The 24780-nt window shown below is 47.4% G+C and overlaps 1 protein-coding gene across 4 annotated transcripts in view; it reads right to left on the minus strand.

Moving 5' to 3' along the window:
* Positions 1-24780, minus strand: part of Ecr (ecdysone receptor) — a 116848-nt gene that overhangs the window by 42914 nt on the left and 49154 nt on the right. For all 4 annotated transcript variants that reach the window (XM_076430730.1, XM_076430711.1, XM_076430721.1 and 1 more), the window contains one exon: positions 14033-14981. In XM_076430730.1, the coding sequence (XP_076286845.1) occupies positions 14033-14477 (445 nt within the window). In that variant the 5' untranslated portion in view covers positions 14478-14981. The remainder of the gene's footprint in view (positions 1-14032; positions 14982-24780) is intronic.

Consider the following 24780-nt stretch of genomic DNA (forward strand, 5'->3'; position numbering starts at 1 on the left):
CTGGAAGGTTGAAACGATGATCGTGCGAGTGGAAAATCATGCATTGTTGATAGAAGTTGTTACAGCGGCGTCAGACTGCTGCGCGCCGCGATATCCCGGGAAACTGGGATAACTGGGTCATAGTTATCGATATATTTCCCTTCCCCAAGCTCCGGTCGACCTCCCGCCACGCCTGCGGTTACCCTCGACCCTGCTACGGGTCCATTACACTCTTCAATTTGGCTCGAACACCCGAAACTTCTTCGGCATTGATCGTTGCAGCATTTATCGCGACAGTTGCGAGGGATGGTCGAGAGAATAGAAGCCTCGAGAGAAACCGTGATCTTTTTAAAAAAAATCAAAGGTACCAGACTTTTGCAGGTTTCTCAGAAACAATCGCACGAGGGATATGGAGCGAAATTCGAAAATTTCTCGAGAGGGAAACACCCGTTCGACTTGTTTATTATCACGTGCTATTAATAACGCGACCGGTGCACCTTGATCGTATACTCTCTGATGTTTATAATAAGCCGGGGAGCGTTTTGAGCCGCGGTTACCCGGCTTCTATTGACGCATTGCCGTTTGTCAATCAAGTCATCAACCTAACCGGTCAAGTGTAAAGGCCAATCGTGACGCGAATCAAGGATTCCAGACGCGTTCAGAGAAAGGTTGCAGGGTGCATAGTGCAGCATCTGCGTCAGAAGTGTGCACGTTTGACGAAAGCGAGTCCTGAAAAGTGTTCGGAATGTCACGAGTTAAGGGACGACTATGTGCATGCTTCGAAAACAAACAAGACAAGACAAGCACTCCCGATGAAACGATTAGGTCGTTCTCAATCGTCACTGTTCGCGAATCAAAAAATTAAAGAGGACTGACCGAAAGTGTACCGTTTTAGATGCAAAATAAATTCGCAGAGATCACGTTTCTCCTTATTGCTCGATAAACCACAAAAAGCTTCGTAAGAACATGAAAATCAGCCTTGAGTCGGAGAAAAAATGGCCGCGCGACGTCTGGAGGACAATTTAACACCTTCGGACCTGGGTGTTCGCGAGATACCCGTTCCGGAAATGCCTAGGCGAGGGAAAACCGTCTTGAAAGCGGCCTCACCGCTTCTATTCCCACGAATCGGTTCACTGTCGCGAGCGAAACCTGGCGTAACAGCAAACACCAGCGTGTGGTCGCGGTACAAGAGCAGCTAATTGCGTTTTTCTTAAGCAGCCTGAGCAGCCAGCGGTTCCTTGGGAGTTCGCAACTACTTGTGAACATAGGGAGACGTGAAATTAACGCGAACATGCTCGTGGAATTGGTATTCCGCAACTTTTCCGAGAATTCTTTAGCTGAATAGGTCATCCTAAACGTTCCCATGGCTGTAAGTCGTTCATTATGGAAAAACATAGCTTGTTAAAATCAATTTTTCAGGACGTGTTTGTGCCTTGTTGGGGATTCAAGAAAAATGTTTCACTCGTGCAGATGCAATTTTTTGAGAAACGGTCAGCGTAGATTGTTGAATAGTTTTTGGATCTGTTCGCTGAATTTCGCTTGTAGCGTGTCTCGATTTCGCATTCGCCTATCTCTCTCTCTCTCGAGCAAAGAGTAGGTGTCCTTGAAGCGGAACATTGTCCCCGGCGATTTCTCGTTCCTTCCGCTGACATTGACCGTTGACCAGCAGGATTTCGTCCTAAACGACTCGCACGCCGGACAATGGCGTCGTTCTCGTGTTTCCAGCGTGTCTCGTGACACCGTAGAAACTGATAGGCGTCTATTACCGGCTGTCCATTCAGGACGAATCGCTGATTTACGTCCCAACGGTTCGGAACCACGTTGTATCGTGACGGGTATTATTTCAATCGGAAAAACGTCGCGAATGGATCTCGGTCCCAAAGTCTTGACTTTCATCGTGCCAGTTAAGAACAATCGTTACGTCTCAGCGAAACGTTTCTCAGTGGAAACGTTCGCTAGTTTCGAGCGATCCGATCTGTTTCGTTTGTGCCCGACGTAATAACCAAGGGCAAATCGGAGGTTTTCACACGACCACCGAGGAATGCAGCTCCGGTACTGCCAAGAAAATAGCAGTCCGGGATCCAGTGCGCTCTACGGTATCGCGCACTTCTACGACACTTATCGTGCGAATCTTTGGAACACGATGGATTCAGCCGGACTGCTTCCACTTCGCGGCCGATTTCTCACGCGTTCGCCACCGTTACGAAGCGGCGAAACCGGGCACGCGTACAACATATCTCGTTATAATAAGAAAACCAATCCTCTAAACTGAGATTCTCATGACGACGGAGGAGTCTGGACGAAAGAGAAGGTCCAGGTCGAAAGTGACCCGGTTACCGCGAGACCAAAAGTCTCGGAAGACGAAGGATTGTCGGAATCTGCATAGTGGCGCAGTAGTGTGGGTGCGCGGCCGCTTTTCAGTCAGGAATGTAGGTGAGCCTGCGAGTACAGAGAGCATTACGCGAGCCACACGTAATACACGGCTGCGGCGTGGCGGCGCGAGTGTGGGAAAGTGAGGAAGCTGGCCTCGAACTCAGACCTCAACCTTCTCCTCTAGCTGCTGCAACCTCGTTCCTCCTTTTCCGCCGGTCTAACTGGCCTGGCAGGCCCTCTCCTCTCCTCTCCTCTTCTCTCTCTCTCTCTTTTTCTCTTGAGTTGCCAAGCAGAACCGTCTACTCTGTCGCAGTTACGTGGCACCATGCATCGCTGATGCCACACGCTCGCCTTGCACTCTCCTCGAGTGCAACAACGCTGCTGCCTTGTACCAGACCCCCCTCGTTTCGAGGATACTGTTACGTCTGGAACCATGGTTCAGGAGCCGCGGTCAGGACCTTGCTTCATCTGCATTTCGTTGCAGCAGACGCGGAGTAAGCTAATTCACCAGCGAACAGTTAGCGAAGTTAGTCCAGCGCGAGTTTCGCAGTCAAGCGAATTCGCAACGGTGAATGTCGGAGGGACGAAGCCAGGAAAAAAAAAGAGAGGAGGCGGAAGCACTCAAGGACTTAGGCGATCGTGTGACGACGACTCCGGTACGCAGGGAAACACACGAGCGCGCGCGCGCGCGCGCGACCATAATCGACACGCCGTTAGCGTCTCTGGATTTATCCTGATTTCGAATTTCGTAACGCAAACGAGTCTCGCGATAAAGGCGAGTTCTCAGAGGCGGTCGAACAAAACGCGTTTGATAGATGGAGACGTTCGAACGACGGCCATAAAGTCATGGGCCTAAGAGGACGAGCTGTAAAACGGCGTTTGATGAATTTATGCTCGTCGCTACTTTTTCAGAGTTTATTATGCAACCCGGCGCGTTCCTACCCGCGCAGCTACCATCGTTACGAAAGAGTAGAATATCGTCGATCGCCAGGATAATTTGTTTAGCGTCCAATGATGCGTTCCGGTTCGTAGTTCTTCGCTTATCGGCTGTCCGTTTCGTTTCAGCGGACATTTAAAATCGCGACGAAAATTTAAGACGGTGACCGGTTACTTTTCGAGTGCTCGCTAGCAACACCGATGACCAGAAGGGTGGCTGACAATTGATTGGCAGTATATGTATAGTGCAGGCACGCTAGGGATTGGCTATGGCACAATAAGGTAGAGCGGCACAAAGGCTCCCTGTGTAAGGTGTATCGAAGGGGACCGAACGGTGTGTTATTTGTTTCGTGGTAGGGCGAAGGGGTGAAACCCTTCGGACAAACACCATGGAGGAATGAAAGTTCAGTATGGTGATGCTGCCACTGAATCCGCGAGTCCACCATGGACGGTAAAAACTGGTCGAGCGAGTGCGCCAAGTAAACGCCATTCCTTGCTAGCGTTCTCCTGTCCTCGTAAACCGAGGACGCCTCTCATCCCATTCCGAACCATTAGACACCCTCGGGAAAAAAAACAGAGTGAAGTCTCTCCTCGAACGCGTTCGCCTCGTTTCTGCACGCGAACGTTGGCAACTTCGAAAAACTTGGATCTGTTACGATTAGAAGTATTTTGGAATATTCATAAGCATGTCATTTATGAGTTTGTCCGGGCCGTATCTAGCTCAGTGTTTATTATTTTATTGTAATTGCTACTTTGTTAGGTCGAAGACACTCCGGCCATTGATCGCTGCGAAATGATATGCGAATATTATGTACGCTGATATTTTCCTGCATATCGCGCATTTGCATTCTTTCAAGCTGACTAATCCACAGTCGTTGCACTCGACCAATGATTCACAATTTCGTGCGCGTTTTGCAACATTGTAAGAATTTCAAAAACCGTCTGAAGAAATTCTGGCGCCATCTACCCGTTATTATGGGACACGGTGTGTCTGGTTTAAGAAATCGCTCAGAGATGGCGTCTCATCGTATGTCTCGGTTTGCGCGGCATTTATGGGATGCGTAGATTGAATACGAAACATCTTTCACAGAGAAAGTTTATTCGAACGCTTTAAAAGTACGCAAACTGTTGGAAATTACCTGGTATTCGATATTTGGTCCAGCGGATCATTCAGCTCGCTTAGGCACAAGTCACTTAACTCACTATACTTCGAAGTTTCACGAAGTTGCCGAAACTTCTACATACTTAGTCCGTCTTAGGTCATTTTGGTATGCTGCACTGTGTCTCAGTTGACTACATTGAACAGGGTCTCGTTCACAGAACCTCAAAAGTCTTGCAACAAAGTTGTTTAGCTTAAAGCTCAGGCGACATAACGAATCTACTACTATTGTCTACTATGTGTCTAAATGTACCGAACCCCACAGATCAACACTACAAACGCTACACTCTGACATTGCAGTGCTGAAGATGATGCAACTTCTCGATGAACAGTTAATAACAGTTAATTAATTGAATCTAATTCGAAGTACTTGCGTGGCCACAGAAATTATCCACGACACTGTAGTGTATCCATCATTTTCACTACACTTCTTTGCTTTACTCTCGTTTCTTAAAGAAGTGTAACATTCGGCACAAGGATGCACACGAGAACTGAACACGGTCACAATTTTATACGGTGTTAATGCAGAAACAATTTCTACGCTATCTACCGCATGCACTACATACATCTTTGCCTACATACAAGTGTTTTCTTAAAAGAAAGAAAAATCAGATTAACATAAAATTTATTTGGCCTACTTTAATGTAAAACGTACACAACGAATTTTCATTTAAATGTTGCAAAAATCGACTTTCTATATGTCGAGTATTGCTAGTCGAGAGAGCTCCTGGTGAATCCGCGAAGCGGACCAAAGCGGACAGTAAAAACTGGTCGAACGAGTGCGCCAAGTAAACGCCATTCCTCGCTAGCGTTCTCCTGTCCTCGTAAACCGAGGACGCGTCTTCCCATTTCGAATCATTAGAGTTGCTCGAGTAGCCGCAAAAAATCCGCTTAATAAATCCGCGAATCGAACACGTCGATTTTTTGGTCCCGAATATTCCGAGCAATTTATGTGTCTCAAACAATTCGATTAGCCCTCGAAAGGAACGAAACTCGATTGTTAAGGATGTTCTGGAGGTACAATGGGAGAAAAAAGTACATGAAATTCGGAATCCATCAATACATGGCAATGAAAGCGCCATTCATGAGTATATTTTGCATTAAACTTTTGCGAACACTGTACCCTCTGTAGCTATACATATTCAGTGGTCTACACTTGTCGCGTTTCCATGCTAGAATAAATTTAACGTTTTGTAACAGTTTATAATCTTTTTGCTCTGTGGAGTTTAGTGAATCCTAATAAATTTTGAACATAATTAATTACATAATTTTTACTAGATATATAAAAAAAACTGGAGTTTCTAGTTGGGCTTTTTCAAGGTTTAAATAGCGTTTGAAGTGGAATTTTATGAATTCTCCATAAGAAGACGTGTTAAAACGTGGAAACTTTAAGTTGCTATAATTCTTAAACGGTGCAGTGAATCGAACCCGAACTTTGGTAATTGCATTAATTTAGTAAGAATTATATCTTGCCAAATGTTCAAAAATTTTGTTGCGTTTTTATATACCTCCAGAACATCCTTAAATAAACTCTCCATATCTATCGATTATTAAAATTATTTGTTTTTCGATGTTAATAGGTTAACGATAATTGATATAATAATTGCTGTGCCATTAGGTACATTTTTACGTAATTGATTTTCGTATTACATACAGGTGATAAGTTCGAATAAGTTCGAATAAGACTGAAAGGTAACAGGGGGAGTAATCAGTCATTGACTCTACACGAAATCGATGACCGATAAGGCGGTTGAAAAATACGCGTTATCGATAACCTCATTTTTTCGCGCGAAATGTTTTGCCGGCTGTTTACAAAGTCGCTCGCTTATTTTTGCAATACTCCGTCAGATAAAGCTATTTTTAAAAATTCGACTATTCACGAGCGAATAGCCGAGAGAAACGCAAACAATTCGCCGAGTTAATTGCATGCAAATTAGTCTACTGCCTTAGGTTATAAATTCCCAGATCGATATCAGGGGCCATTGATCGCCGTTCAGAAAAAATGACATGCAAATATTATGTGCCGGGAATGTTTTACCTGGAATCGTGGATCTGTTCTTTAAAGATGACTAACGTGCGCAGTCGTTGCACTTTATCAGCTATGAATCACAATTTCGTGCACGTTCCGCAGAATTTTGCGGCATCGCTCGATTTTCAGGCGTGCGAAGAGTAACCGTGGCGCCGTCTCTCGTTGTTACAAGACATCAGTTTCTTTTGAGAGATTGCTGGGAGATGGCGCCACATCCTCCATCGAGACAGTTAGGCTACTTTATTTCCTTACGCACACCGGTTGTACTTTTCCCTTGTGCTTACCGATTTCCCAGCTTTGGTCTCGGCATTTTCTTTAACAACTTTCTCATTCGAAATCTAGGACACGTAGATGAAGTTCTACGGAGGCTAGTCGGTAGAAGTATTCAGAGTGGACTTCGGTGAATAGTTAACTACTTCAACTGAACTAAGAACCCAGACACCCATGCTGGACTTCACTTGAAGTTCAAGTATAGATTTAATCAGATAGGTATCCAACTGGATTGAAGTTTAGCTGAAAATTAGTTAGCCAAAGAGTGGGTTTAACCCAACACTTGACTACTCAAACTGAAGATCAAGTACAACCCAGCTACCTAAAGTAGATCGAAGCCACCTGGAATTGTCCAGCTAATCCTCGACTAGCCGGAATGGACTTAACGTAACAGTTATAATTGTCCGACTAGACTGAACTTTAGCTGCACACCAGTCGGCCAATGTGCATTTCATTTAACCAAGATTCATCTAAAAGCCAGCGCGTACCCTGGTCTATATTTTAACCAGATCTAAGCCACCAGGACTGGACTCTGGCCAAGATAACGTCCATCTAGCGGCAAGATAGGCCGGCACATTAAAAATCCAGTTGAAACTGGATCGACCGATCAGAATTCGCAAATAATGAAAGTGCAACGTGCAGTTTGAGTTACCTGGACAGGTCGTGAGCACGGGTAGGCTGTTATCTGGCCGACGATAAGGCGAATCGCGATAAGGGAAAAGGCAATGTGTGGCGAAGCACGTCCTGGTACCCGCACCTCGAAAACAGCGTGACTGATACCACGCGACCTAAATTAGCCAGCCTACGATTGGTCATCGACTTCGGGAAAATTCGTTCATGCCACCGCCATGTATCGAACCGAGCAATTTGCATCGGTTACTATTATTTTCTACGGGAACATATCGAGCGGCCGTCAAGGCCAGGCTCTCTACCCCATTATCGTCTTATCCGGACTTATCGTCCGGTGGGCTTGAGAACAACTATCAGTCACGGGACCGCCGTTTTCGTTGTAAATCATGGTTGCAAGCCGATCGATATCTCGAAGAATTAAACGTCCGACCCTCTCTCGCTCGACGGTGCAACTACATCGCCTGATTTCCAAGTGTGTTTACGTGGAAACACGCGAGGCCCGGTTGCTTCCGGAAGTAGGCACTTCGGGGAGAGGCGATAGGCCAAGTTCCCCGCGCTGCAAAACTGGTTGCCAGGCCTGGTATCGCTCTGAGAAACGACCGGTGAGCGATTTCGCGCCGTTGCGAATACCCCGCATGCAAAAATCCATCGGTGGAATTGATGATGGTAGCTAGACTCGGCTAGAATTTAGGTACCGGGAAGATCTTATGGATTCGAGCCACATGCTGTGGAGGTAGACTAACACTTAGCCACCCGATAAACCTGATCCCCGTACGAAGCCTAAGATTTCAGAGCTACCAGGACCTAGCTGTCCGGGCTGCTGGTACCCCACAACTTCCAGAGCTAAAGCTTAGCTACCGAGACGTAGCTAGAATTGCGATGCCTGAACTGGAAATCGACCAGAACGGCTCACTGCTAAGTTTAGCTCGAAGACTGCGTCTATTGTGGACCTAACCTACACTATTCAGACATACGGACGAGCCGCGCATAGACGAGGAAAACACAGGCAATGAGTCATTCGGGAAAAATTCACGCAATTTCGACCGGTTGCGCGAACCTTGCGATGTGGGTCAGGCACATCCCGCACAGATGATACGCCGATAGCGTCCCCGATAAGCGGAGCGACTGACTGATTACGTACCGACGACCTACATCAACGCCTCTCGCTCTCGGGCAACGATAAGTCCCCGTTTCTCTATTTTTTCCGAGACCTCTATCGGCATGACTTCTCCGAACGAAAATTCGTCGAAACGATTCTCCCACGAAACCGAATAAAATCGCACGAACGTTAGGTTCAACGTTTGTAGACATATCGAGTTCGATGAATTTTAATGGATCGCCCAGAGCAAGCGAGAGAGAGAAAGAGAGATAGAGAGGACTTACCTCTCTCCAGGCAACAAACAACCTCGGGCGAGTTTCGCTTTCATGCGAGAAATAAGAAAACCCGAGGAAGCGATGCGCAAGACGGGTTACGTAATAGAGCGAGGAAGAGGACGATAAAAATATGCGGAGGAAAGGTGCACGAGAGGAACAGAGAGGACGGGAGGAGTCGTGTTTGCCGACCGAAGCGCAGAGTCGCCTCCTCCGCCTGTCTCGCCTGATAAGCGGCTGATAACTGAACCGTGATAAATATAGAACGTCTCTGTGTTATCCTCAGTAACATTGCACATCGACGTTATGTTTGCCGGCGCTACGGTACTCGCCATCGACGTGCATTCTTCGTCTGTCAACAATTATAAGAGGCAATTTAGGGGGCATTGTTTTCATTTAAGATCTAGGATCAGTCCTCTAAGTTTTACCTTGAGGATGGTGCGAGGTCTAGATTGGGTTCTTCGAGGTGTGACCAACGGATAGGAAGGACCACAGAGACAACAACACCTATTACCGATGAGTCCCCACACTTCCTGGGGTCAGGCTGGCCCAGGAGACAGTGCATAAAGCATTTTACCTCCCTGCACTTTGAACAATAGGTAAAGAAGACGCAGCGAGCTAGTAGCACTTTACAAGGTCATTCAGTGGAGGAAGAGGGTTTGATCAGGTCCGAGCTGTTTGCTAGGTCCAACCGAAAAGAGTCACACTCCGAATCATTCATTTAAGAAAGGTATGATAGAGTGTATCAGCAGTCAGCAGACTCAATATAACCTCCGCATCATCCTAAGTGGACTGATTACATGGCGACGCGGAGTGCGTTGCTTGTAATTGCTATAACAGTCGACGATTGCTGGCCTGAGTAGGAAGACAACAATTTTCTTTCTGCAAATCGATGATACTTCCATCCCCACCTTTCTGATTTTTCAGTATGTTCTCAGCAGTGGTTGTAGGCTAATTGCCAAGGTGTTCTATAGGTTAGCCAACCCTAACCCACGGTTAGGGCTACGTAGACCTAGAAACAAGTTTCGCAAGTAGTTGAACAAGTTGTTCGACAACCATGAATGCCTTTAATCTCGTCTTTGTCCAGGCCTCTTTCGTTACTCTGTCTTCGCCGCTACCGAACTCTACCGTCGCCATCTAAAAAATCAATAACCAGCTCTGTCGGTCTGGTTGGCCAGCTAGACCAACTCCTTTTTCATCAGCATATTGCTATTAAATTGTTGCTAACTCTTACCTATAGGAGCTAGTATTGCCCTATCAATACAGCCAGTAAACAGTGCTAATTAATTCGTGATACTGTGCAAACGGCGGGTCCACGATCTCCTGATTACTATCATGTATAGCTCCGGGTCTGTTTGAAGCCCACCATACATTACTCAAGGATAATAATTCAATTAGTCTACGAACTGAACAATTACAGATTCAGTGCTAGAATATTAAAATCACAAACTATAACAGTGTCTCTCTCTCTCTCTCTCTCTCTCTCTCTCTCTCTCTCTCTCTCTCGCTATCTCTGATAACATTCTGACCAGATGCAGCATGCGACGATACTTCATCCTGCACACGATACAGTGTCAACTTCAAACATTCATTTGCATAGGCCGATCCCTGCAGCCGCATGCGTTGCAAACACGCGAAATAATCGCATAAACATTGACCTTTGGTAATTCAAATCCGACTACAGTCTCAGGCGAAATTAATCAATCTAAACATTACTTGTTGTTGCTTCGAAAACATTTCTAGCCGAACGATCGAAGCCAATACTTCGTCGAGAGCAGTTTCCCAGAGCAACTGCATTGCCGAAGAGATAAACATATTCGAAAAATCGATTGCTTCGTTTATCTGTCACCGGCGACCTCCCGTTCCCCGAACAATTAGCGAGACCGTGGAAACGAGTCTCGGTTCGGCGATATAATCGAACGGCGAAAAATCGTGGAAATTCGTCGGATTTGAAATAGAATACGAGGCAGCAGGTCTGGTACATTGATACTCGACGTTCCTCGTCGCGTGATATCGATTCCCTCGACGGATTAACGCAACAGTTACGTAAATGCACTCGTCGCACGAACTTGCCCGTCGCGTCGTGTGCCCGCCGCGTGAAACAGAGATGATGGCACGAGGTTAATGACAATATATCAGGTCCCTCCCACGCGCAGCTCCCGCTGGCCCATATAATTATTATTATTCCGACTCTCGCCGACACGCATACACGCGCTGCACCATTTAATTACCCGTCGGTCGACGGGTTTCTTACCGCGAAAAAACTGCGAACGTCCTTTTAACCTCGTGAACAAAGAACGCATATCGTGCCAAATTTCTGGGTCCTATGGAAATCACCGACACGGTTTTCACCGACAACATTTCATTAATTCTTTATTAATTAATTAATTAATGTGGATTGAATGGAAATCACGGGGAAAACGAAATATGAAACCGAGTGTTCTTGAATTAATTAATTAATTAATTAATAAAAGATTAATGAAATGTTGTCGGTGAAAACCGTGTCGATGATTTCCATGGGACCCCAAATTTTCTACCCCCTGTATCGATCGGAGGGGTGTGACAACGAACATCGAAATTAATCCGATTTTTTCCGCAAAAATTCGAAAAAGTCCAGATAATTTTAAACATTCAACGGCTGTCGTTCTCAGGCTTTCACGGTGTAGTGAAATAATGGATGAACCATCGTATCTGAATTTTTGTCAAATTTTTCGGTCGGGTCTTTCGCAGTTAAAAATAAATGGAAAATTGTATTTTTCGAGGCTTTTGTCGGCCGGCTGGTCCCTGGTAATGCTGAGCTGTTCAAGCAATTATGAACGTTGCAGGCTAGGCTCTGGTGTCTAGCAGTGTTAGGCTCGTGCGTGTGGCGTGGGGATCGTTGCACAGAGTGCACGGCTGCACTGGTGCACACACGTGCTCCGTGCTGCACAGCGTGCCATTCCGCGCGTCGTATTATGCGGTGTGTGAGTTGGGTGCCCCCGGTGTGTGAGTTAGCCGGTCACGCGAACCGTGCGCATCGGGCACGCACACGTTCGTGCACCGCCACTCAAGGCCGTATCTGCATCCTGCTGCAATTCACAGCACCACCCGCTATTACCGTCGGAAAATCCACGATGCGTTCTCAGACGCGCTGCGCGCCGGGGCCGTGGAAAAAAGGGGGAAATGCCGCTGCGTCGGAAACCATTCGACCAGCAAAAATCCTCGAAGCAAAATAACGACAACGTTTTTCGAAAAACCATCGCGCGAAACTCATTTATCCGGCCGAAGAGAAAATTTCGAAACAATCCTCTTGCTGACAAAGCCAAGATGCTACAAATTTCTCTAGTCTTATTGTATATTCTCGATTTCATATAAAAATGTGTGCTGTTCTATTATTTATCGTGCAATCATTGGCCTGGTTCGAACGTTAAGCTTGAATATAAATAGCTGTTTTCCAGTTTGTTAATTTTCGTTGCCACGAGCCAAATAATTGCAGCTCGTCCACCGGAAATGGGAATAACATGGAAACGAGGCCTCGAAACGGCGTCGGCTGTCGAAACGCGCACACATTATGGTAATGGTACGAACTTTTCCCGGGTGTTATCTTCGCGTGCCCATTATAGTCATGCGGGTTCAATCGGCAGCTCGCACACAAAACACCCATATCGCGCCGAAAACCGCTTGAAAACCCCTTCGATGGTGGAATCTGTTTCGCAATTGATGTTCTCGCGAACGTGGGAACGGGATGATATTTCTGAGAGACCAGACGAGTTTACCATTTTTCCACTTCTTTCGCACCTGAATATCTTCCGAGCCATTGACGATGCTAAAAAATGCTTCGAACAAAAGTTAAATGGCACGGAAGGGCACGTAATTTGATATCATTATTCTTCCCGTGGGCGAACACTTGGAGGTCACGTGAAAGCCAACTTTACTTTCTTATATGGCGTTATATACTTTTTAATACTTTGTAATCAATCGAAAGTGATTATTTACGGATGTAATTTGACGATTACATGAAGAAGATCTAGATGAAAGAATTATTTCGAGAATGCCTGCTGTTGATTTTTTAGGGAAATCGTCGTACGTGGTATAATGCATAAGGGTTCAAGGTCTGACGATAATAATACGACGGGGAATTTGAGTAATTCGAACGAACAGGAGGGTGGCACACGCGACTCATGAATGAAGAAGCAGCCGAGGAGAGAAAAAGAATGATTTGCTCTCGGGGCAAGCGGCGTCTCGGCGAAAAAGAGAGTAAAACGATAGCATCGGGTCGCGGAGGAAAGTTATTAGCGTCGTCGATCGATAGTTTCGATCAATACAACAATAATCTCGCGCGTGTACACGCGCGACACGCGACACGGGAACGAGGGAGAGAAAAAGTTGCGCACCCTTTGTAACGAAACGAGCCAATTAATGCATGCCGCCGAGCGGAATAGTATAACACTAATCCTATTTTTAAATCGTTTGGAGCCGATGGCTTTCGGTTTATTCGCTCGCCGTGAATAGGAAATAAAGTACAGTCGACTGATAGCGACAGAAAATTGTTCAGGAAGTAAGTAGTCTACCGTGTTCCGTCTATGTAATGAAAACATCAACATTTTTCCGTTTCGTTTCGAGTAGCCTGACGTTGAAATGGGTATCCGAGATAACGATAAGGGTATTAATTGAACCGATAAAAACGCTGAGGACGTGAAACAACGCGACCGATTAGAAATTCAGCGCGCGATCGCGTTTCTTTCTCCGGTCGCATCGTCGCGTCGCGTCGCGTCGGCGAGAAAAAGAGAGTGGAACGTGGACGAGTAACCGGACGTGACGTCACCGGCGACGTTCTCCTCTCACGCAACCCCCCCGGCCCCCCCTCCCACCTCCTCCTCTCTGCCCGCCCCCTTTGTCTCTCGTGTCCACTTCCGTCAATGCAAGTGATTGCTTGCACTACTGCCATACTGCACCGCTCTCGCGTGACGCATCGGTGCGAAGGCACGTTTTCAATCGGCGACAAAAAAAATCTTATCCCCACCCCAGTGGCGAGTCAAAATTTCGTAAATTCAACCTCCACTAACACTGTGAAACTGTGCGAGTTTCGTTCAAGGTCCGAATGCGTTTTAATGTCAACTAGACTGTATGAAAACTCCGGACAAAAGGAGCTTTTCTCCAAATAAAGGAGACATTTAAATGGACCACCCTGTATAAAAGAGATTCGAAATTTCTACCGAGTGATCGAGTCGTGAAAAATCTGCTAGTCCCGACTACGTATTTCGATTTGATTGTTTCCTTACGAAAAAACCATTCAAGCGACTTACCTATCTTACTGTTGGGACTGTAGGGATCATAGCTGCTGGTGCTCATGGGGCTGGCGTACCCGTTGCTGCTGGTTGGTTGTTGTTGCGGTTGGTGGGCCAGGGGGCTGGAGTGTGCCAGCGGGGGTTGTTGTTGCTGCGGTGTTTCGGTGAGCTGTTGCTGAGGCGTGGTGTAGACAACATGCTGGTTTTGTAGCGGGCCGCTAGGGGATCCTGGACTGTTTGTGGACAGCCAGTCGTCGGGTCGTTTCGTCTTATTGCTGCTGGCAATGCCGGCGAACAGTCTGGCAGCGGCTGTAACCGGTCCGAAGACGGACGACGGCATCGTCGAGGTGCCGGCCAGGTGTTCCGGGGACTCGGCCTTGGCCAGCGTCAAGGACGCGGCTCCAGCCACCACGGATGCTATGGTGCCGTTCGTCGTGTCCATGCTGGAGTCGCTGGTGTCCATGCTGGACGTGGCTGGGTCCGCTGCCTCTAGCCTGGGAGTGGCTGCCAACACGACACCCCCGGTGTTAACCACTTCCGACGCCTCATCGTAACGCACCGCTACGTTCCCGCTCACTAAGCTCGCCACCGTGACGGCTCCTTCTGCCAACCTCTGATCACCCTTCCTCTAGCTCCCTCCTACCCAGAGCTCTAGGGTAGCTATTCCTCAACACTGAACGCTCCCACCTGACCCCTTTGTCTTGCCAGAGCTTAGGCTCCTCCTGGGCCTTAACCTCAAAGTCCAGCGTTGGTGCTTTCAAAGCTAATTCTTCTGTAAGACGTTCGCCCTCAGGTTCCAGACCAGTTTCGGGCCAGGTTTCTTACTATGGTTTCGATTCTCTATCACCTGGCTAGGTTACAGGTGTCGTCAGCCTCCAAGTGGTCCAGGCACATGTCTTCGTCTACCGCATCTTGACACCGCCACGAACCTCGGCTGTTGGTTTCTATGTTTCCTGGCTTGAGGTATCTGCAACAGAAAATACCGGTGGTTAGCTAGCGTCAGTAGGGATGCGAGCTTTAGATTTATTAGGTTTGTACTTTGATGATCGATGGAAGTGAGGTTAGGTGTGATTCGGGTTCAGTGCACGCTTCGACTGATCTTGATAAGCTATCGTCGAGAGCTGTTGTCTCTGAACGAAGATAAGCTTTCGCATTCTGGCGAACGGTAACCGTTAGAAATTTTGTTCTAGTCGTGCAGAGATAATTGTCTTATCTTCAGTCGCGTCTGGGTCACTCCGGATCAGGGTAGATCCGGCGATAGCCGGGTACAGGGTTAATAAGAGTCATTTTGTACACAGAGGATATAATAGGAGGTGGAAAAATCTTTTTCGAAAAATCCCGTCGCATTTTGTCACAGACGTTGCACCCGGGGGAACAGAATCGGTCGGGAACGACGACTGCAGGTCGATGCGCCACGCAATTTCCGTCCGCGTGGAGAAATCTCGAGTAATGACACGCTTCAACGGTCGGGCGAACAGCGACCGATGAAACGGGAGTTCCCTGGATATAGTCTCCCGATCGAAACTTTCAGTCGTCCGAAACACACACCCGGCTAGTAAAACTTCCTCGAAGCTCTCGCGACAAGGTGAATCCGACGACCGAGTACAGCAATTTGCGACCGCAGCGATACACCTTCGTTCCAACTTTAATTCCCCGCAATCTCGAAGACGAAGATTTATTATTCGTTTTTCGATCGGTCCGGAACATCGAACGTCGTTCAAACTTGTTCGAGCATGGCAGAGGTCCCTCTGCAAGTTTCTACCAATTTTATTTCATTTTTAACGGTGCTTATACAATTATTTTACGCCGAACGATTGTTACAATCTCAAATTGTTTTTCCGTTACTTGTTTTTAGTCTCAACGAAGACGATACGGTCAAATGTGGTTGCACGGAACGGTTCTCCAAACCTACTCAACGTGCAAATTAAGTAGTTGAGAAAGAACAGGCTCGCAACAAGGTAGAACCGACGTTTAGAAGAGGCCCCCGGCCTGTAACAATGCAATTGCAAATTGATAGGATGCTCGGCTATTGTAGAACGCGTTTTTATCGGCGACAGCCAGTGAAAGTGACTGCTAGTTACGTAAAAGATGGGCGCCAATTCACTCGTCGTTTGTCAAACGAGGTTAAGACTGTCGGGATGAAAGTAGCAATTGCATTTCCTTGGTGATTGATGCTACTCTCGGTTCACTATTTTCTTCGAGACAAACAAATCTCAATCTATCTTCTTCCGTGTCACGCGTGAGTCCTTACAAAGAATATGGAAACTCATAGTAACCTTATGGGGCATGCGTTGGCAGCCCTGCTACGGGGAAATCCTGTGATCCTTTCCAGCACAAAACACACTATTCTTCTACACTTCAATCTTTTCACTCGCACGAACTTAGAGAACCACTTAGTTAGAGAAACAGTATTCCAGTATCCTGGTATGTATTCTAGAACTAGGAAGGATTCGAAGTCACTATACATGTAGCGATTTTAACGACTAATAGCGAACGGAGAAAATGTTTACTCTGGATATGCTAACAAGGTCAGCAAGGTAAAAACAAACCAACGCAACGAGGTTAAGAATGATAAGCTCGCGGGAACTCCAGCACAGTCCGACACAAAGAATCTCCGATCCCAATGTCTATCCCTATCCAACTACCCAAGACACCATCGGTTTCACATCGCCTGAAACTGTCGATACATCTTGACGAAGGCCCCGAAAGGTCAGCTCACACCTGGCCACTGTCACTGTCACCAAACACAAGGTCCTGACAGAGCTCGAATTCTAGCGACTCCAGCCAACAAACCACTAGTCCGCTAGACTACACACCGCCCACTCATGTTCCACTGACTACAAAACACAAAGGCAACTCCTCACAGTCAGCACAGCGTTGCTAAATATGAAAAAGATCCGACTGTCACCGTCAACAGCCACGAGAGGCTGTCCAAGAGATACAGTCTAACGAATTTAAGGGATTCAATGGGTTCCTTTGACGAACGAGGACGCCGAACGGAATCTGCAAGCGTGAAAGCGAGGGAGAGAGAGAGAGAGAGAGAGAGAGAGGGGAAGCACTCGGGTGGAGTTTGTGGGATTCGCGAATCGCAGGCGAGCGGCTGCGTTGCGTGACGCAGTTGCCGAAACTGCGGCACGGGTCTCCCTCCATCAGTCACGTCGCGTCGGGCCTTGAAACGGTCTGTTATGGTGGGACAACCGAGCCAGACCCGACCGGGCCCGCGACTTTCTACGCAGCTACACTCACCGCTGGCCCCAAAAAGAACACTGAGCTGGCCGACGCGTTTCTGCACACCGAAACCCCTTCTACGCAGCCTACCCGGGGCCCCTGAACTTCTTTTGTTTAGCCCCCTGGCTCTAGGATTGCAAATTCCAGGGGGAATGATCTACCGGCTTGGCCAGTTTCTTCGGGATAGGGTATCCAATCTAATTTATTTTTATTTTGCCATCCATCCTACTGGATTTCTCTCGTTTCTATTCTCTTCCTGCAATTGAAATTAAACGTTCCACGTGCTAAAGAGAATAGGAAACACCATTTTACTGAACCAAGAGGAATCAAGATGGCTGCTCGAAATGACGAAATGAGTTTCCGAACGACCTACTAATGTAATCGTCGGAAAGCGGGCACGATTAAACGGCGAGTTTGATGCCCAGGGTGAAAAGAGACCCAGGCACCGCAGCCCGAGGGCCGCCAATCGATTACCTCGGGCTCTGCCGATGACACACGGTCCGCCATTGTCAGAAGTTGACCGTGCGTGTTCGAGAAGACAACAGAGCCTGGCCGATGATTAATAAATCGCCGTTTTCAGCGGCGCGGTCTTGATTCCAAGTGGAGGGGATCGGGAGGGGTGCGCGGCCAGAGAAGAGGAGGATCGATAGATCGATCCACGGGATAAGAGGATCCTGAGGCCTCCTGCTGACGCGGAGCTTTCGAGAACGGGCCTCGAAATTTCCTTTGCCTCGGCCCAAGGCTAAATCAGCGCCTTGAGAACCGGCTTTTTAATTGACCGCCTCCGGCCGATGCATTCTGATAGCGGACATGTGCTCTTTACAGGCTTCGGCATCGTCGAACAACATACTTTGTAAAATTAGGACTCCGCACCATCTTATTTGCCCAGATATCTTCCAAACGCTACCGCTTTATTCGCAGTAAAAATCTTCCAAGTCGATTTAAAGACACAAAAACGAAATAATTCATTCTTTTCTCGTAAAACCGTCACGATCGTGTTCGCGACATTTTCCCGTTTAGAATGAGCCCAAACATGAAAACATTCGGAGTTTATTTGCTCGTGTAGTCCACGTTTTAGTAGAAGCTCGATTATGCGAATGCTCGCCGAATGAGCTCCGAATGGTGTCGTGTTTGGGCTCTTTTCAATCAGAAAAATGTCAGGAACGTGTTGACGATGATTCGATTAAAAAATAATTATTTAAAATGTTTCGAACAATATCCAAAACCGGCTGAAGCAGCTGTTACGATGTCTTATATTTGACCGAGGCTCGAACAAGACGTTTTCTCACATCGAGCAACGGCGTCTATGGAATTCCCGCGTTCCTTTCGTCGAACAGTCGTGCCAGCCAGCTGATCTCCCGTGTTTCAAGCAATTGCATTGTGCTCGAGTCCCACATTAGATTGGATTCGTTTCTCTCCCGGCGCATTACCGCCGCCATTGACTGTCTAAACCGCACGTTGATGACTCCTCCTACCAATCGGCTTTCATCGTTGCCTGGAATTCCCCCTTTTTCCCGGACCGCGCGGCCAACAGTGAAAGAATGCCGCGCGCCGCCGTGCCGGCGAGATTCAGCCGAGCTTTCTTCCGGCGCTATCTTTTTGCTCCATCGGCCGTGTAGACCGCCAGGATAACGCGCGTATCGCAAGAACCACGATCCGACAACGCGCAACACTTAGCTGGCGTCGGGATGCCGGGTTTCGAACGGGTTCGCATCTGCGCGCAGTCAAACAAATGCCCATTCTAGCCGGCAAAAACTCGGAAATCCAAAGCACGTAAGTTTGGAGATCTTCGTAACTCGCGTCCAATGCTTCTAAGATTCAATGATTCGCTTCTAAGAATTCGCCTAACTCGAGGACTTACTGTACTTCGGGAATTTAACGGTCCGAGCTCGGCTGATTGTTTGCAGACAGACGTATACATAGAAAAATCTATAAAGAAACAAGCTTCAATGTAACCTGACCTCGATAAACTCTGACAAACTACTTCGAAGAGATAAACGAATGTACAAGCATAGCGTAGTAAGATCGTGGGCTCTCGCACTCGTAATAATAGAACGGTAAAATTCATTCAACCGTTCGTTTTATCAAATCAAAGGGGGGGTCTATTTCTGGTGTCAGAGACTCGTGATGGGCGTCGAGGATGAATGAAATAGCGTTTTCACGATAGCTACTTCCGGCCAGGAAGGTCAGCACCGTTGCACTACTTCCTCATCTTGCACCGCACACGATTGTTTCACCGATAAACCCACTTGTTACTCTACTTCGCATATTAAAATAGAAAACGCCATGCAATAACATCAATCCAATAAACTATTTATAGTTTCCAATAAAATATTTATAAAAATTAATCTCAACTTTCGTTAACGAGTGGTGGTTGTCTGAATTCTCGAATTCTGTAAATGTTTCCAAAAAGGGTGGCGGGTTGAAAACAGTCTAAACGAGTCGAAGAAAATAAAAATTTCGATTTTGTTACACCCCTTCGAACCAGGCCAACCATTTCCATTTTATCTTTTTACTATTTTTCCAAAAGAGATGGGGGCTTAAGGAAGCACATTAGGGGTTGAAAGCAGCATTCCATTGGAGAACGTAAGCCGTTTCTCCGTAGTGTCTAGCATCCCTTAAAAATCCAGTTTGCAACCCCCTTAGCTGGAGGACCCCATTCGATTCATGGAGCACAACGCTGTGCCATGCAAATTCGATGGAACCGCAGGCGAGCCTCGTGGGACGAGATCGGTAACGGGGGTAGTAACTTCCGAAAGTTGGGGTGAAAACGAGGCGAAGCGATGCGAAGCTGAGGCAAAGGGGTACGATGAAAGCAGTGCGAGAGTTTAGCTCTGCCAGTGGAATATCGATCCAACTCTGGCCTGGCGTCTACATCCCTTCCCTCGTGCCTCTGCAACCCATGGGGGTCCTGAGTAGGGAGAGAGAGCATAACCTTCGACACTAACCCTGACCCACCCCACGCTGGGTTTCGCCTCTTCCCTTTGCGAAGCTATTTCTCGTCCTGGACTTGCCACCGTATACGAGGTGGACGACTCGTCGAGATCACCCTGGCTGACATTATACTATGTACGCATCGAATTCTCCTAAAAATTATACTCTGACAAAATATTACACGAGCTGCCCTCTACAATTGCCGAACAGGATCTTTTTAATAGGAGCCTGAGGCGTATGCGAAATTCTAAGGGGTCTCGCGGTTTGTGTTTTATTTATTCTTCCGTGGTTGGATGTGGTTTGTAGAGGTTGTACGAAGTTGGGGATAAATGAGGCAAATTAATCTGAAAGGAGTGGTCTCACCTCGAACATTTCAGCTTGAAAAAACGATGGACAAGAATTTTAGCAGGTTTGCGTTTCAATGGTTTTGCGAGGATATCGGGTACAGATTCGTTGGGACGACAACCTGGTTTCGCGATGTCAACCGGCGACAACGCTGTCAATTATCGATCTCGCGGATAGAGGAGATTCACGTCGGCTGTTTACACGGCCGACATTCGGTCGGATTTAATAGCGCTAATGCGACAAAAACCGTACCTCCTCCTACCCCGACTACCTGTTGATACATAATTTTCCGTCGGAAAATAGCGGCGCGGCGCGGTGTCACCGCACCGGCTGTCATCGGACCGCGGAGGAAAATTCGACGGGTAATTCAGCCGTGTTCGATTCCAGATTCGACGCGTGTACGTCCACGGCCGACATGCATTCAATATCCGTAATAATATCCGGCTCGATACCGTCCGCTCTCACACTGCGAAAGAAAGGAGACACGCGGTTTCATCGAATTTTCCAGGAAAAACATCGTCCCTCCGACGTATGTATTTCTAATAAAATAAAAATCTGAACGTTCACGTGCTCGTTAGATTAACACATGTACCGGCAGATCCTGTCCAATCCAACAAAAGTAAAATGTACTTCCCAGAAGCAGAGTGCAGCAATCGAAAAATAGCTTCGCAACGGTGTAACACTATAGCTGGTCTGGCGGATCGTCGGTATACGGTTTGCCAGATAGGAAGCGTGTTTAGCGGGTGAATTTCGCCGATAAGAATCGCGGCTGGCAAAACGTTGGCGAAAAATGTCACGCGCGGCCCGAGCAGACCCGGGAATTATGCGTCCGTCCGCATGCTGCCGTGACACGTGCACACTCGCCTAACACTCTCCGCCGGTTTTCGTGCAACCTGTTATCAACGCGCCGCGTCGCGTCGTCGCAACTCCGGGAAATTATACGGGCTGACAGAATCGACACCCGGCTCTCGTGTTTTCCGAAATCGACACACGCCGATCAACCTTCATCCCCGACACACAATGCCTCCAGAAACGAGCGTGTACTACACACGTGTTCAACCCCTTATCATCTCGTTAAATTCCTGCTGCATCTCCTCACGTAGATACTTGCATGGAATCCATGAAACTTCGAAGATAGTAGTGCAATTTTGTTTGGTAAAGTTTGATTGGTGAAGATGTTACAGAAATATGATAAATATCAGCGCCGAAGAAATGATCGAATGTCAAATTTCGTGCCGGTGGTAAAAGTTCGATGAGAATGTTCGTGAAATTCAGTCGAACAGAATTTTTCCCGGCAAGCTGGACAACTAACCGAGTCGTTGATACCCAGGGTCGATCAATAAACCGCCCCTGCCAGACAATCCTCTTCGCTGCCGACCCCACGTTTCCAGGTTTCCTCGAGAGTGCGCCGTTTCCCGTAAAAAAAAACCGTGAAAATCATTTTGAATTTTGGAAAATTCTCGATTTTCGCGAGTTGTCACCCCCTTCCCCTCCGTTTCCACCCATTTTCCACATTTTACCAACATTTCCAAAAACGAAAATGATAAAAACGACGATGTCGCTTTCCAAGAATGAAGATAAAAATTACGACGTCATAAAATTTCGAAGAGGCCGATTAATGGAAAAAAATGATTACGAGTTAGCGAAAAACGGCGGGGGTTTGTCGTTGACGTTCCTCGGCCAGCATAAAACCGAGCTGTCGTAAAACTGTGGAGCAGCTCGCGGGACATCTAGGTCAATGCCTGGCCTAGCTCTAGGATGCCGGATCCCGGCTGCGACCTCTGAGCAACAAATCCCTCCCAGCAACCCCCAGCTCCCTCCCAGACGAGCCGTGAACCCGGCAGGAACTGCTCGAGGATGCAGGAGACGCGGCGAACGACGCCCTTGAAGCCCGTTCCGTTTTAGATAGGATCTTCGAACGAACGAACAGAATGATGGAGAACGTTGTTCGAGCGACCGAGCCTCACGGCGAGTCGCTGAGAAAATTGGACGTTTGAAAACTGCGAGATAATCGGTTGGGGATCACCGGGGAGATGATCGAGAGAATTTTTCATGAGATTTATATACTGGGTGTCACGCGATCCGAGTGACGACGTTCCTGGGCGTGGCTTACCCCCCACCACTCATAATTAATTTCAAATATACATTTTGGAATTCATGATCGAGGGTAGGATAATATTTTCTGTGTTCTAGGTTAGAGTCCAGTCCACGTCTAACCCCTTCTAGTTTTAAAACTAGCCTCAACCCTAACTTTACCACCCAAGGAAAAAATAAGAGGACACTCAATAGAGACTATAGGGTGCAATTAGAGGGACAGCGTGTAAAGATAGAGGGATGAAGTGGTCCAACAAGGATGGAGAAAGCAGAGAGGACATGTAGGTCAATGCCTGTCCTCGCTCCAGGGTTCGCATCCCGGTTATAACCTCCGATCAACACCACCCACCCTGCAACGTTCTCCACGTCGCGTCGGGACTCTGTCCAACCACCACGCCTCCAAGCGCACCCATGAAGGCCGCTATGGTTCTATAGGGTGGAGCGGAAGTATAATTTACTAGCTATCCCACTGTATTCGTGATCAAATCGACTCTTAACCGAATCCACCTGAAAAAAAACTCAATTCAAAAGCGTAGAATGAATTTTTTTCACACGAGGCTTCGTTTTTTCAAGAGAAACAAGTTTGTCAATTCATGATACGCGACTGGAACTAAATAACACTCTATTTCACAGGAGAATCGAATGGTAGCCCATTCTACTGTGGAAAACTGAAGCGAACATGCAGAATGAAATTTTTCGCATCAAGTTTCAAATACAAATCAAGCTGAAAAATCCCTCGAACGTGCACCAGTAGATATACAGTACGTTGTAACCGGACTGTATTTGTTTAATCTTCATGTTCGTTTCGCTCGAAAACGAAGCGTCCCATGGACGAAATTCTTTTACATTTTCGACCGAGTTTTTCGTTGAACAAAATTCCGATAGAAAATCGAAAAAATTGAACTTCTTAAGAAAATACCCGAGAGCTGTAAACGGATGTGAAACGGGATACGTTCGAACCAAGAGGCTCCTCGCGAAGTTAGGCGTCCAGCAATTTCAATGGCTGCTTAATTAATTAGCGGGTCGGTTCCGCGAGCAGTCAACCCTCTCGCAGCCGGGTCGTCACTTCCGCCTCACCCTGTATGCGGATCTGGAGAGTACACGGCGCTCGTCGCACCGGCCGGTCTCACTCTCTCCTGGTAACTAGGCCATCAGATCGATCCTGCAGCGGCACCAACACCGGGGGCGCCGCAACCACTGCCACTAGCACACAGCCGACGACCGTCTCAAGTTTCCCTCACGGCTTGGACCGTGTTAGGTCTGGGTTAGATACTCTCGCGGAGGCCAGACCTCGGATTCCCGGCTGCGGAATACTGCAAAAGCGTCGCGACGCGACGCCTCCCATTGCATCTCCTCGCTCGACGACGAGCCGCGCCGACCCGGGAAACGTGCTACTCCGATCACGTGCGCAGAATACTATGAACGCCGGGTTTTTAGACCGTCGCGCGTCAAGATAACAAAATCGGAGAACTACTCAAGTATATACAGGGTGACAAGAAATAACGGAGTTAAACATTTCTTATTATAATTCTGTCAAATCGACGAATTTTGATAAACTTTAGTATTCATATATTTAAGAAGTTTCGAAGTGGCCACCCTCAAACGTGTTTTGAAATTTTCGGCTGTGGGCCGCAGCTCTTCTTCGTCGGTTGTCCAAGCGGTTAAGGAGAGTTGGACTACCAAGGACTACTCAAGCAAAGAAGTTTCAATTGAAAAAATTGGGCTCTGTTTCACCTTAGAATACCGAAATCACGTTCTCGCCAACGCAATAGTTTGATTAAAAGATAATTGACGATACGTCTGCGAAAAATGTTTTGAACATAACACGTAAACATGAGGTCCGAGGAAAAATCAGCAGACCTTGATTAACAGCAAACAATGAGAATCCTGGGAAGGTGTAGACGAGTCTCGCATATACATATCTTCCAACACATGCCAGCTCATGTGGCCCATTGTCCCATTGTGTCGGTCGCTCGAAGTGCACCGTGCAACGCGAAAGAAGCATCGTGTCATCGTCTGACGGTCCCAAGGCTGCGGAGATAGAGCGAGGGAATTGAAATTTCGCTGCAGGCCGGGGCCGCGATAAACGGGGGGTTTCTTTTGAACATCTGACCGCCGCGCCGCGCCGCGCCGTGACAATTACATAATGACCGTCGTCGTTGTGA

Source organism: Lasioglossum baleicum, chromosome 1, assembly GCF_051020765.1.
Source record: "Lasioglossum baleicum chromosome 1, iyLasBale1, whole genome shotgun sequence".
Lineage (NCBI taxonomy): Eukaryota > Metazoa > Arthropoda > Insecta > Hymenoptera > Halictidae > Lasioglossum > Lasioglossum baleicum.